We start from the raw sequence: 15,977 nt of genomic DNA on the forward strand, positions 1-15,977 counted from the left end.
ATGACAAAGTAAACACACCTGGGCACATGCCAACCAGATTGTGAAACAGACTATTACCTGCACTCCAGAAACTTCCTTTCTGATCCTCCCAACCCCGCTTCCTCCCTCCTCCTTCAAATTAACCACTATCCAGACATCTAAGACCACTGATTAGTTTTGCCTATTTTTATAACACATATTGTATATATTCTTTTCTGTCTGGCTTCTTTCAACATTATTTTGGGGGTGGAATTCAATTATGTTGCTGCATATAGCAATAGTTTGGTCCTTCTCATCACCATAGAGCATTTTACTGTATAAATATTCCACTATTTATTTATCTACCCTATTGTTGATGTTTATGTAATTTGTTTCAAGTTTTTGGTTATTCTATATCTAGTTATGTTTTGTACTTTTTCATTTAAATTAGCTCTTATACAACCATTGTCAGATTTGTCCCTAGATATTTTGGGTTTTTTAATACCATCATATGTGATATTGTTTTCTAAATTTCTACTATGTAGAAATAAGATTCACTTTTAAATATCGACCAGCTATTTGGGTAAATTCATTTACTAATCTTATAGTTTATATATGGATTCATTGAAATTTTCTATACATACATTTATGGTGCCTATGAATACAAGTGGTTTTATTTCTTCCTTTCTAATTCTTATACCTAGGTTGTCCAGAACACTGTTGAATAGAACTGATGGTAACTAACACTCTTATTCCTTATATCATAAAGAAAGCTTTCAACATTTACCATTACGTTAAATATGATACTGGCTATAGCTTTCTTGTAGCTACACCTTATTAGATTAAGAAAATCCTCCATTTGTAATCTGAGTTCCCTAAAAATATTTTGGGGGGGCATGGATGGATGTTGCATTTATCCAATGTTTTTCCTGCATCTACTTAAATTATAATAATTTCTCTCCTTTATCCTGTTAATGTAGTAAATAACATTGGTTGATAACCAAATATTAATTTAATTTTGCACTCCTAAAATAAACACAACTTGGTCATGTCATTTGTCACTGGATTCAGTTCACCAGGATATTTAGTATTAATGTTTATTCAGGAGATAGCTTGTGATTTTCCTTTCTTGTAATGCGTTTCTTGGGTATTAATGTCAAGTTTATGCAGACCTCATAAAACAAGATGGGGAGTATTCTTTCTTTTATTCCAGAAGAGTTTCTCTATGATTGATCTAATTTCTTCCCCATACATTTGCTATAATTCCCTGAAAAAGCCATCTAGGCCTGGAGTTTTTTTGTTTGGTTTGGGTTTTGGGGGTTTTGGTTTGGTTTGGTAGAAAAATTATAAATACTAGAATCATTTCCTTTAATATATAGGACTACTCAGATATTCTATTTCTTCTCATGCAAGTTTTGACAAGTTGTGTTTTTAAAATAATTTATCCATTTATCCAAAACTTCAACTTTATTATCATAAAGTCATTAACAAAATCCTCCCATATTTTTAATATTAATAAGATTTATAGTGATGCCCCTCCCCCCTTTCAATCCTGATAGTGGTTATTTGTGCTGTCTTTACTTTTCTTGATGATTCTAACCAGGATTTCTCATTTTTGATAATTCTTCAAAGAATCAGCATTTGGCTTTGGTGTTTCTATCTAGTATATCTGTTTTCCACTTCATTAATTTCAGCTTTTATCTTTCTACTTTCTTATGGTTTAATTTAATCTTCCACTGCTTTTAACTTAAAAAGTCCTTTCTCAACCAAATTGAATAATTTGCTCTTCCCCAGATACTCCTTATACTTTCCAGCTTCCTTGTCTTTGCTCTTATAGTTCCCACGTTGATAAACCACACTTCCCTTTATCAAATTATCCCAATTTTTCAAGGCCCTCCTCAAATGCTACCTCCTCCAAGAAGCATTTTATGCCTTCTCTTATTTGATATCCTTTGAGTCCCCATAGTCAATTTTGGCCTTCTTACATAACTTTTATTACTTGATTTACATACTTCTTTCCATTAGCTCCTTAAAGACTGAGAGCTGAGCTTTTCTGAAAGGCTCACCATGGTGCTGTGCACAAAACAGCCGCTCAGTAAACACCAGGGTTTGTGATTGAGGTTCAGGAGTTACATTCACACAAACTAGCCCAGTTAATAGCAGGAATTATTGACTGGCAATTCAGTCAAACATGTAGAGTCAAATATGTTACAAGAAGAGTTTGAGTAAAAAAGGAAAGAAGTTTCATCTTTTTTAAAAAATCTTACTTGCTTCTAAATGACAACCATATATCATGCAGAGCTAACATTTAACTTGACATTTTGCTTTTTCTGGCCATCACTTAAAACCCACAATTTTTCCCCTTATTTAAGGAAAATAGTTAAATGGGACAAAGTTTTATTTTTTTTCAAGTTGAAAGACGAGAAGATGAAGCAATTTCCCAAGAAAAAAAAAATGAGCTAAAGGATAACTCTGGTACCATAAATGAATAGCGCACATCGAAAACACAGGGCTTTGCAAGTTTAAACAAGTTATCATTCCACGCTGTTAAAAAGACTTCAGGGCAAGAATTAAAATGCACAGAGGGGAATGGGGCATATGTTGGCTATAGGGTACACATTTGGAGCCCTGTTTGGAGCCTGATAACATACATATAAAAAGGATGAGTCTTGCCTTATGACACGAAGTACAGCTCTGCACCTTTCCAAAAATATCGAATAGGCATCTCCAGCTCTCATGAGCTGCTTCTACCTGTTCTAGGATGCAAACTTCAGCACATAATTTCCAAAGCAAGTGTTGTAAGAAAAATCATTTGAATCTATAGGCCATCTTCAATAAAAAGCAGACAAGAGGAGTAGAAAGTATAAGAGCTTTGGGGAGAAATAGCAGCTGTCAAGAAACTAGCTGTAGGACCTTAGGTGAGTTGCTTATGCTCTCCAAACCACAGCTTTCCCATCTCTGAAATGGGGATAATTATGCCTATTCACAGGTTTACTGCACAAGTGCCACAGTCCACATGTGAGGTAGCGGTGTTCCCACCATTGGGATGTCACTGGTGGTGCAGGTCACATTTTTGTTATTAGTGTTGTTACTGTTTTTAATAGCCACGAAAAGAGTAGGGGCATATTCTTAAGGCCTAAAAGCCATTGTAATGGCTTGACTAGAAAAACTGGGATTGGCACAAATTTCTTATGAACACAGCATCCTGGGAGAAGAAACAATTCTAAGTAAGACCCAAACAAGTAATAGTCCCAAAGATGAATGAAATAAACCTAGGTAGATCCTAGAACCCAAGAAAACATGGCAGTCACTTCATCTGCCTCTGACTAGATCTCAGGACTCCAATAAGTTCACATGGGTATTGAGCTCTGTTCAATGGCCAAGGTTTAGGTTAGAACTCTCTCCCTTCCTAGTTACGTGACCTTGAGAAAGTCACCAAGTAATAGCTCTTGACTTCACAAAGTTCCAGTACATCCCCTGCATACCTTGTGGAACTCAACAGGCTGAATTTGACCAAATACCAACACACCTTTTAAGGGAAACTGAACCCAACCGCAGGTCAGACCCATGCAGAAGAGAAGTCATCTGCCTGGGCACAAAGACAAAGCATAGTCTTTAGTTTTAAAAACAAAAAGTCAACCTTCCCACTGAAGTTGCACCTGAATACAAAGTCATATTCTTTCATCAAAAGCACCACTACACTTCAGCAACTTAGCAGAGCTCGATCTTGCATTGCTTATTACTTGGTTCCAATAAAAAAAGCCTGGTGGGGACAAATGTTACTCAAGAGGAACTACTTGAGGCACACAAGTACCCTAGTGGGTCATGTGACTAGAAAACTAAATACCTACAATCTTCACTCCAGTTACCCACAGAAGTATGGTAACATAGTAGCATTATGCCTCTGCCTTCTAAATCCACTTCAGTTAACAAGTGCACCAGATCAAGTATGTTTTTTGAAACTTTTAATAAAACTCTATGTCACTCATACATATCCCATTTGATAAATAAATTCTGCTGAAAATTTGATAATTTCCGCTCTGCTAGCAAGAAGTTTGTTTTTCTTAATGAATGAGTATCGTTTAACGCATTGAGCAAATGAGAACTAGGGAACTCCTGTGTATTTTCTTTCCAACCTGGGCTGTTAAGTTTAGAGTGAAGTTTTATGCTCCATATCAGTAATTATTGTTACTCTAAAGGTTGGATTTTTTGCATTTTTTTTTAAAAACATCCTCCATGCCCTTGTATGTGTGATTGTTGGAGCTGCTGCAACCATCTTGCTTAAACAGGCAGAGAGAAGCTGTCTAAAAATAAAGCTCACACAAGGGAAGCCAAGATGAGAGATAGTGTGAGAAAGTGAGATCTGCTAATAATTTCTGAGCCCCTGGATCAAGCCATGACTCTTTTTTTTCCTCTTCCAGTTAAGTGAGCCAATAAATTTCCTTTTGGCTTTAGCCACTTTGTAATATATTTTCATTCACTCAGAAGTTCTAACAAAGAAAAAAGTTTTTGAGATTATCTGACTAGTAGTGCCATTACTGTCATTCATTTTCTTTTTTTAAAAAATAGGTACAGCTTTATGAAGGACTCAAGAAAATGAAACTTCTGGACATCATGTTTATGTCACGTCAAATTTATAATAATCAAAGGAATTAACATTAAAGAAAGAACAAAAGGGAAAACAAGCCTTTCTGCTGCCATTCTTATTGACAGATCTCCACAAGAGCAGAAAAGAGGAGCTTAGTAAAGAATTTTCGAACACAAGAGAAAAGGAGGAGCATCACAACATCTACAAGAAACTAATTTTTCCAAGAAACACACAATGTTCTAAGTGCACACTTGGAACATACCTGCCAGACAAAATCAGGATCAAAATTAAAACTTGGAGCTTTCTGCAAGAAGATAAATCACAAATAACTTTATTCACTTTGCTTCCTTTCATTTTCATTCAGGTGACTTTAGCCCCCTGGCTCAACTTGCTGGCAGCAGATAATGACGTCTGCAAGAGAACTGTTCCCGATTTGATGAGGCAGATGGCCTTCCCCAATGCTTGCCCCACAGAGACGTAGTCTTGCAACTCCAAAAGTCCAGAGGGCTACACAGAGATCTTCTAGAACTACCGGATTGTGATTCTAAATAGTGCTTACAATTAGACAAGATTTCACAGACCTTCACAACAAATGCCTTTCTCGAGTTGATGCAAAGTGCCTGTGGGGACAATGGGGGGTCTGAAGTTTACTCTCAGTTTCTCTAAGAAGCAGGGGACAAACAGGGGTAACTCTTGAGCCTGAATTCATGCCATGTAGTCTCAATGCATTCATGTAGTCTCTGAAACTACAGAGCCAATTTACTCTAAGAAAGGTCTTTCTAATTTTAAATTTTACCAAGGTACTAGATGACACTGATGTTTACCCAAAGCTAGAACACGAAAGGGTCTCAAGTTCCACTCACCAGGCTTTAAGTGGCAGCTCTATTTAGTGTTCAACTCTAAGCCTTGTACAATGGGTTTCCAACATTCCCTCCAATTTCACAGGGGTGTAATGTACAAAAATCAGACGAGGTCACAGCCTCCATCATGAGCTACACACATGGCCAAGGAGATGACCCTCCACCAGCTGCCTCCATAACTCAATTTAGTGAGTATAGATGCTAATGGGACCCAGACTTCTCTGTCTTCTCCCAAGACAGAAGGCCGTGATTTCGTAAATTAACAAGCATCCAAAAAGACAACAGGAAAACTCTAGGCTCAGTTCCCTGACAAATATATTGATCTTTATTTGTCCTAAAAGTACATTTTTATTCCTATAAATCAGCATCACTGGCATCCATAGCAGAAAACTCCAGGCTCAATTTATTGATAATATGTGGACATGAATTTTCCCTAAAAATTATGTTTTTATGGCTTCCCATGTACACAGCCTAAGTGAATGTTTTTATTTACAAATTTTTTTGTTTTATAATAAAACATGCTAGAAACTGAAAACTAGAAACAGATTTTCTATTTTAAAAAGTAACAAGCTACCAATTGTGTTTGTATAGAGGAAAATATCCACCTAATATCCTCCTAATATCCACATTAGGAGATATGTCTCTCCTGGTTTTCCTGGTTTCTCCAAAGGTTTCTGGAACTCACTCTTTCTTTTGTATTTTTTTTTAATTATAATTTGGAGACAAACTGTTCATACATCTTCTTCTCCATTACTATTTGTGCTGGGGCCTGGGGACTGGGAAGGTGGGTGGGGAGGTGGTGGTAGAAGAGGGATTAAAGCATCCTTTGCAAAAAAAAAAAAAAAATGAGTCTTTTATCCTTCTGTCTTTTCAATTTTCCTCTTTTTTTTTTAAAGCCTAAACCAAGTTTCAAGTTTGGTTCCAATACGAAGTGAGGATAAAATCTCAATTATGAACCACTACTCCCCAAGTATAGAATATTATGTTTCTTTTCAAAATAAGTTAAAGTTACATAAATTCAAAACAACTGATGAACCAGGATTAACAATTACTTTTTAATCCTATTGGCATTTGGTTCCTTCAGTGATATTTTTCAAACCAATGTGCTACAAATACATTATGAGTACCTTGACTCATGTGACCTCATTTGGGGGACATAGAGTTTGAAAGCAAATGTTCTGTATTATTTCCACCAAAGTCCACTTGGACGAAGACATTGTCATTGACTAGAAAAATAAAAATCCCAAGTCAGAATTGTACATGCCAAGAATTCAATAGCTTGTATTAGTTTCTTTTTTCCTCAGAACTTGGGAATTTTTTGGCAGATAATTCAAAATCAGATACTGCAAGAAAGACAGAAAAATCATTATCCCATCAGCAAGCTTCAGAATTCTCTTATAGACCCATGGTGACCAGCAAACTCCCTGAGTTATTAAACTCACATGTGGAGTTTTCAGATTGCAAACATCTTTATTATGAAAATATTTTCCCTTAATGGAATGATTTAACTCAAAAATTATTTATTCTTGAGATAAATACTTTAGTACTTGCTTCTTTCTGGCAACAACTAGAAGTGAAAAGACTTCAAATTTCTAGATACTGGCAAAGCAACTGAGTTTCATTTACATCTGTTTCTTAATCATAGGTCATGGCTTGGCCATCCTCGTTTACTTCCTTAGTCCTTAAATGTCCTCAATCCACCCAAAAGGATTTTTTCTATTCCTTTAAATAGTATATTTCTTTGCCTTCACAGCTAAAGAAGATACTGTATGAGTATTTAGTAAATTATTATTACTTCCAGACTTTGTTAAGAGAAAATACTGGTGTCACAAGAAGGTATTATTTTTTTTTAAAGTAAATTTTGCTGATAGCATAATGTTAATTATTTACTGACTCCACTGCATGTAAAATAACTTCCCTTTGCCAAATCTTAGTTTCTCAAAGGTGTCTTTTATTGTAATGTCAATGGGAGGAAAAATAATTCTTCTAGCTTTAGTAATTTACTTTTAAAACACACACAAAACCTCCCTTAGGGTTAAAGGCATTGACCATGCTCTGGAAATGAACCCAGCTCCTTTCAGCCAATGGATACTTGAGATCTGTACTCTTTTGCCCAGAAAAGGCATCCTAATTAAAGGGCCAATAAATTAAATGTGCCCAGGAAGACAAAAAGACCCAGAAGCAAAGCACTCAGCGGGGTGCCTAGAGCAAAACACAAGGTTCATTTCACATGTTTATGTTAGGCACCACCAAGTTAGAACAAACTCCCCAGCCACAGATGTTTTTAACAAAAGTGCTCTCAGCTCCTACCTTCATTTCAATGACAGTCTGGAGAGCCTTCGTCTTAGCTGGCTCCGGCTGAAGCTGGCTTCTCCGGTGCAATTCCTGGGGAGGAACACGATAGAAATAAGCCTGACGGTTCATGCTTCCGTTACAACATGACCTTTACACAGGTACCACACAGCCCACTGGGTCCAGGTTCCCTGCGCACAGACACAAGTAAGCCACAGGTGCCTCTCCCCCCACACTCTTCAGCATCCCTCCTGCCTGGAGCTGCGTTCCGGTGAAAAGCTCCTGGCACATGCGCTATTTCTGAAACTTCCATCAATAATTAATGTCAACTGTGACAAAGCCAGCAAGTAATCATAGTCGAAATACTGTTCAACACTGGGGCTGATGCCCAGCCATCAAATCATAATTTACTAAATTACATTACTCTGTGCTCCCGGTACAAATACAGCAAGGAAACGGAGGACAGAAAATGACTAACGTGGTTGCAAACCAGCTGCATGCGTGGCATTTTGCTACCGAGGTAGGTTTGAAATGAGCAATTTAAAACCTTTTCAGTACAACTGTGTCACTTTCTGGCGTGATCTGATAAAACCCCGTGAATCTCTTGCTTCCAAATTTACGGTTTCAGTCCTTGTTCAAAATCACATCTGTGGGTGATATATTTATGCATGATGATGCCAAGAAATTAAAAATTGGCATTAATATCAACAACGTTAGAGGAGAGACAAAAATGGTTAAAGCCAGATGTGGACCCGAGCACTCCTGGAATGATGATGAACATTTCTTTAGGTAAAAAGCAAACAATATAATTAGAAGTTTAAGCTTGAAGGCTCATTTTTTGCATGTTTCCCTTTAAAAAAACAGTTCTATCAAGACTTTGAAAAGTTGTCTTAGCAGAAGGGAAGAGATAAAGAATGTTGTTTGTTCAGTGCATGCTTTGATTTTCTTAATAACTACTAACAGCTTTGTGAGAGTAGGCAGTGGCAGGAGTCAACAAAAGTGCTCACACACATCCACGCCGCTGATACGGGCCACCTATGGGATAATTCTCTGAACACTTATTTCTACTTCCAGAAAAATCACTTTAGACTCAACATGGGATAGTTCTTTTAGAACCATTGGACCACAAACATTTAAATTAAAAAAAAAAAGAGGTAGGAAGGAAGACTGATATAATTTCTAGCTTTTTCCAAGTAAGGGCATTTAAAATTAACTCTACTCCACCGTTACCATCTACCATCACCGCCATTCCACAAAGATAGGACATATTAATGTAAAAATTGTTAGAAGAATCAAATCCCACAATTAAAGATAGTCCTGTCCAGGATAAGATAAGCAGGCAATCTTTTGCCCACATCCTATTATGCTGTGCTTATCTGCCAGAGGCCCAAGAAATCTTGGACATTAATCATGGTGCACATGTCCTACAGCACTGGGAAATCACTGCTACAGCTCTGGACAGAGGGTCTGAGAACAATATTTTATTCTCAAAGTCATCACTGATACAAAATAGCAACCTTGTATGAAACTACTTCTCGAGCTCCAATTTGAGAACTGTACTGCCTAATTATTCAAAATGCTTTCACAACCGTTAGGACATTTCCCCCTCTGCCATATCCCTGGAAGGGATGGAATCAAGTATTACTGAAACTATTTTATAAATAGAGAAACAGAAAGAGACTCTGTGTCCTTTTGCAGGCCCTGGACCGCAATGATCTGGCAACACTGATGTGTTTAGGCTCCCAGAGATGGCAGAGGTTTTCTGAAGGAATGACCCCACAGACAGCTGTCCTTTACTGGGCATCTACAATGTCCGTAGCATTACTTGTCTCCAAGCCTCAGCACTAACAAATGAAGATGATGACTTGTATGGTGAGTCCAGTGGGCTGTGGGACATTTGACAGTCAGCACCCACCGTGGCCAACTGCAAACTACTGACGTGGCATCACTGAATGCAGACCTGGGAAGAGAGGCACAGTAGCACCTCCACTGTACGGTATTCTCCACCACACAGACACGATCCATGTAATAACCTCAAGATCCTAGATGATAGTAAAATGTAATACAAATTAGGAAATTATGAACTTTAATATAATTTATTTACATATGAATTTGTATATTTAATTTGTAACAGTTGTTAGCAGTTTCCCATATTCAACTTTCATGATTCAGCACAGTCCAGTTCCAGCACACCATTGGGTGGATCCCATTAGGACTTCAACCTCCACAAAAAAAGCTTCTTAGCCCTCAACATTACTTCCAAGATTGTTGGAGTTCACTGGGCCAATGAAATCTCACAGACGGGAAAACAGAAAGTCACTTGTCAGAGTAGCTCTGTAGTAAGTGGTAGAAGAAATGCGTTTCACAGCTCACCAGTTCTGATACCCCAGGTGGCGTCAAAATCAACTTTTTCAAAAAACCAACAATGAAATTCATGACAATTTCACACCACAGTCAATCCCAGTTCTAGAATAAAAATCATAAGATAATTTGAGGGGATGGGTTAAGCTTGTATAAAATAAGTAAAAATAATCAAGAAACAACTACGCAACACAGTGAGAATGAAAACCATAGAGCAAAGGCATGCGCTGTTGTAACTTCTGCCAAACACAAAAACATTGTTAAGGGTAAACATGCAATCAAAAGGCCAAACTTGTAGCAATAGTTTTGCAAAAACGGAAACAGAGTTTGCTTTGCTATAATTATACAAATTCTATTATGATACAAACCAGTTCAAAATCCAGATTGGACCCTTACCCTCTGTGTCATTCCTTGAAAAATCAAATAAAATTTCCAATTACCCGAGAATTGTAATTTTCTTATCTTAACTACACTATTTTTAAATCCTGAATTTATAGTTTCTGGGGATCACCTTAATGCCTAAGGTGTCAGATAAATGAGGATTGTAATCTGTTTCCAGATTATATGGATTGTCTGAAAGTCCCATCTTAGACACTTTGTTCTTCTCCGAGATTTGGGATTCTTAAAATATTCACTCTGATTGTGGCAGAGAGGACCAGTTGCCCAAGAAAGATCTGTGCTCTTCATCCATCGTGCAGAGTTGTTGCTAGGAAGCCCCACAATCACTATTCTCGCATCTAGACGGAGCCATGGGACTTATTTCTGGCCAGCAGAATGTGGTTAGAAAGGAGGAACTCCACTTCCATAGAAACTTCCTAACTAGTCCTCAACTCTCCCTCTTTTCCCACCTACTGGCTAGAAGGGAAGGACTCTAAGACTCAAGAAGATGGCAAAGCCTCAAGATAAAAGAAACCTGTATACCTGAAACACCATTTGAAATGGCTGCCGAGCACCTATTTGGACGGTGGTGTGAATGAAAAATAAACTTCTATTAAGGTAAGCCCAGGAGCTTTCAGGCTTTTTCTATAGTGATCCCAGCTCTCTCTGCTTTAACTGCTGCAATGGCTACAAGGAAAAATACCTTATTAGTCCTGTAACGTGATTGCTTGCCAAAGTTTTCTAAACAGACAGTAAGATGAGGTGGTTGCAGGATGCTCCAATTACAACCATCTGAGAGATGTACCCATTATGTACTAGTCTTAAACAACTAATGAATTTCCCCAGGAGTATTTACTGTTCTCTCATATAGGTATGAGTGAACAAAAGACTTAACCTATTCTGATAGTTTTTAAATGACGGTATTGTTAATAAATCATCAAGTGCAATGCTTCTTAAACTTTTCTGAGTCACAGATCTCTGCAAAAAATCAAATGGAAGGTGTGGATTCTCTCCAGAAATGGTCACAAACAAAATGGTCTGCACCATTTCAAGCTGGTTCACAGGGCCTGGCTCAGCACCCCAGAAGTTTACCTCTGAACGAGACTTTGGGCTGAGAACCACTTACTGAGAGGAAAGAGAACTGTACTGGGAGTCAGAAGTCAGGAGCCTGCAGTCCAGCCTGAGACCTTGGGCACACCACTTCCCCTCTCTGACCTGCAGATTCAGGGACTTTATCAGTGAGTTTCTAATGCCCTTCTGGCTATGAGAATATCCACATTTTTAATAGGTAGCCGACTCTGACATGCTGATCTCTGCCTGGCATTTTTAGTTATACTCATTCTCACTTTTAAAAGCAAAATAAAACATAAGAGAAGAAAATTGGCAGCATCACAAAATTTAGTATCTCACTGTGACATGGATCTCCAAGTTATATATTTTCCTATAATTTCATTACTAGGTTGGCCTTAGCTGGTCTAAAACTGTCAACTCCTTTAGGTGATCGACATGGAAATATCCAAGAACCTAGAATTTTGAGCATGAAATCTCAAATGGCTCATCAGAATGATACTTCGTGGCAGTTAATGAGAGTCTAGAGTCTAGTGAGTTACTCTGGATGGACACTAGCTTCCAAGATGCACTTGGCAGAATAATGTTCACACACACCACAAACTTTTTTTAGTAGACCAAAAAACAAAAACAAAAACAAAAAAACCCAAAAACCCCTTGATATTTAACTTTCTTTCCAAAGGTAATTACTATTTTTATCTGGTTTTTTTCCCATTGTTCTGGAAATCTACTGCTGTGTAACAAACCACCCCAAATTTAGTGTTGTCAAGCCACCACCACTTTATTATGCTCATGAATTCTAGGCCAGGAATTCACAATGGGCAGAGTAGGGATGGCTTGTCTCTACAGTGTAATGTCTGGAGACTGGAACAAGTGGGGCTGGTGGATCCACTCCCAAGATGGATTCTTCACCCATATGTCTGGTGCCTTGGCTGGAAAACGACTTGAAGACTGGGATTAGCTGGAACTATCAATCTGAGCACTTACATACAGCCTCTCCACGTGGCTTGGGCTTCCTCTGCGCATGGCAGCCGCAGGGTAATCCAACCTCTTAAAGTGCAAAGACTCCAAGAGCAAGAGTTCCAGCAAATAAGCAAGAGACTGCATGGCCTTTCATTACCTAACCTTGAAAGTCCCACAGCATCACTTCTGCCTTGCTCTCTTCGTTGAAGCAGTCCCACAAGCCTGCTCAGCTTTCAGGGAGGAGTGCCAAAAATTTCAAAGCCATGTTTTAAAACTGCCACCCTAATGGAGCAAAAACAATTGGTGAAATCAACAGGAAAGTAACACTGTAATCTCAAACTTCAGCTCATATATGTCTTAAGACATCGCAGATTCATATATTCGAATAATAATTTGATATAGGAGATAGAAGAAATATAGCAGTGAACCAAAACAGACCAATATCCCAGCCATTATAGGCTTTTTATTCCAGAGTCCAATGGAAAGAAAGGCAAAATAATTATAAAAGGTGACTAAGCCAGTTTGTCATAAATAATATAAAAGAAAATAAGTCAGGAAGGTAGAACGGGACCTACTAGGGAGGAGCTTATCAACTGCAATTTTAAATAGGGTGGTCAGGGAAAGCTTCATGGAAAGGTGATATTTGAGCAAAGATCTAAAGGGAACGAGGAAACGAGCTGTGTAGATATTACAGGCAGAGGGAACAGCAAATGCTAAGTGTGTGGCTGGAGCTGCTTGAAAGGTGGAGAAAGTGGTAGGTCAAAGAAGTGCAGGTGTTGGAGGGGCGGGCAGTGGGAGGATGGGCCCTCCATCTGGAGTGCATTGTGGGGACCCGGATTTTATTCTGAGAAAAATGAAAAGACACTGGAAGGTCTGAGCAAAGCCAAACCAAGATATGAGGCATGTTCTTAAACTGTATAGTCTCAGCAAGGTGGTAGTGGTGGTGAGGACAGAAGCATAGGGATTAATTAGAGGTAACTGGAATAACCCTAGCAAGGGATGATAGAGCCTTGGACAGGGTAGCAGAGCGGAGGCAATGAGGAATTGAGTTGGATAGGTTTTGAACACGAGGCTGACTTGACTTCCTGATAGATTGCCTGGGGACTAGGGAAAGAGCAGTAAGGATGGCTCCAAGGCTTTTAGCCTGAACAAGAAGAATGGAGGTGGATTACCAAGTTAGGGAAGACTGGCCAGGAGAGGTGGCCTTTATGGGAACCAAGACTTTGGTTTTGCAAATGTTAAGTTTGTGAAGCTATGAGACATTCAACTGGAGATGCTGAGTAGCTGAATACATGAGTCTGGATTTAAGGGAAGTACGTGCTACATTTACAAACTTGGGATCAGTGAATAGACAGCATTGAAAGCCTTGAATCTAGACCAGATCATCTAGGGGCTGAGTGCAGGGAGGAGAAGAGAGGTTGGAGGACTGAGCTCAGGGGTGTTCCAACAGTAAAGGGTCTGGGAAGTGAGGAGCAAGCAGCAAAGGAGACTGAGAAGGGACAGCCACTGAGTGGAAAGAGAATGAAGAGTGTGGGATCCTGGATGCCAAGGGAAGAAGGTATGTCCAGTAACTCCCTTATCAATTGCTGCTGAGAGGTCAACAGGATGAGGTCAGAGAATTGACCACTGGACTTAGCTACATCAGATCATTAGTAACCTCAACTACGGCAGTTTTGGTGGATAGTATGAGTGACCGTCTGACTGGAATGTGCTGTGGGAGAATGGGAAGGAAGAAGAGCCTCCAATTACTTTATACCCATGTTCATAGCAGCAATATCCTGACAGCCAAAAGGCAGAAGGAATCCAAATGTTCATCAACGAAAATGCCCTATATACATACAATGGAATAATATCTGGCCTTAAAAAGGAAGGAAATTTTAACATCTACTACAACACGTATAAACCTTGAGGACATTAGGCTATGTGAAATAAGCCAATACTTATAAATACTGTATGAGCTCACTTATGCCAGGTATCTAGATAGTCAAATTCACAGAAACAGAAAGTGAAACAGTGGTTGCCAGGGACTGGTGGTAGAAGAGGTGGGGAGAATTGTTGTTTAAAGGGTATAGAGTTTCACTTTTGCAAGAAGAAAAAGTTCTAGAGACTGGCTGCACAGCAATGTGAAAATACTTCGCACTACTGAACTATATACTTTAAAATGGTTAAGATGGTAAATTTTATGTGTATTTTACCACGACTAAAAATTTTTTAAAACCATAAAATTGTTGAAGTCCCACAATCTTCCCCATCTCTATCCTTCCAGATAGTAGCCATCATCTTAAAGATGGTGACTATCTTTCTCATACAGGTTTTTGTGCTTTTATTACATGTTTGTCCTCATAAATAAAGCTAACAATACAATGCACTGTTTTTTAATTTACATAAATACTAGCTGTCCATGTTGCACAAAGCTTTTTTGCATTTTAGTTTTTATCTCAACAATATTTATGTTCTCAGAATTTATCAACAATATTAAATAAGTAAATTTGTAAATAAGTGTTTCCTACTCTTTTTTTTTTTTTTTCCATTACAGTGTTTCAATAAACTGCCCAGTAGAGGGGGAAAAAACCGTGTTACATATCTTGCATGCACAATAATTCTCTTCTTTCTAAAACATGCTGTTCCTTCTGCTGGGAATAATCTTCCACTCTTTTATTTGCTTTTGTCTACAGGGGCTGTCAAACTATAGCCCACAAGCTAAATCCAGCCCACCACCTGTTTTGGTAAATAAAGTTTTACTGGAACACTGCTGTGCCCATTCATTTACATATGGTCTGTGGCTGCTTTCATACTACAATGGCAGATTTGAGTAGCTGTCACAGACATAGAGATACTTACTATCTAGCCATTTATAGAGAAGTAATGTTTAAAATATGTCGATAAATCCTTTGACATTCCCTTAATAAGGTGAAACCTAAATACCTTGCCCTTCAGTGTGGACTAGACTTACTAACTCACTTCTAACAAATATTATAGAATATGGTGCAAATGACAAGAGCGAATTCTGAGACTTGGACATAAAAGACATTACTAAAGCTTGCTTCCTGCTCACATTCTTGGATCACTTGCTCTGGGGGAAGCCAGCTGCCATATCATAAGGATATCAAGCCGTCCTAGGGAGAGGCCCATGTGATATAAAACTGAGGCTCCTGCCAACAGCCATGTGAATGAACCATCATGAAAGTGGATCGTTCAGTCCCAGTGAAGCCTTCAGATAACTGCAGCCTGGTCCAACAGTGAGTGCAACCTCATGAGCACCTCCGGACCACAACTACCCAGCTAAGCAACTCTCAAATTCCTAACCCACAGAATGTGTGAGACAATAAATGTTTGTTGTTTAAGTCTGGGGTAATTTGTTATGCAGCCAGATTAAAAACACAGCACAGGAAGGTCTTTAGCTGACCCTCCAGACTAGTCTACATCCTATACTCTCATGCAGTCTCATAGCATTGTGTACCTTTACTTCAGATCACTGAATATGGCTGCAATTTTATACTATTATAATT

The 15,977-nt window shown here is 38.5% G+C and overlaps 1 protein-coding gene across 2 annotated transcripts in view; it reads right to left on the reverse strand.

Annotated features, from left to right (window-relative positions):
• Positions 1 to 15,977, reverse strand: part of ERC2 (ELKS/RAB6-interacting/CAST family member 2) — an 894,383-nt gene that overhangs the window by 601,704 nt on the left and 276,702 nt on the right. For both annotated transcript variants that reach the window (XM_012646861.1, XM_012646788.1), the window contains exon 4: positions 7,717 to 7,791. In XM_012646861.1, coding sequence (XP_012502315.1) covers positions 7,717 to 7,791 — 75 coding nt within the window. The remainder of the gene's footprint in view (positions 1 to 7,716; positions 7,792 to 15,977) is intronic.

Source organism: Propithecus coquereli, unplaced genomic scaffold, assembly GCF_000956105.1.
Source record: "Propithecus coquereli isolate 6110/MARCELLA unplaced genomic scaffold, Pcoq_1.0 Scaffold1, whole genome shotgun sequence".
Classification (NCBI taxonomy): domain Eukaryota; kingdom Metazoa; phylum Chordata; class Mammalia; order Primates; family Indriidae; genus Propithecus; species Propithecus coquereli.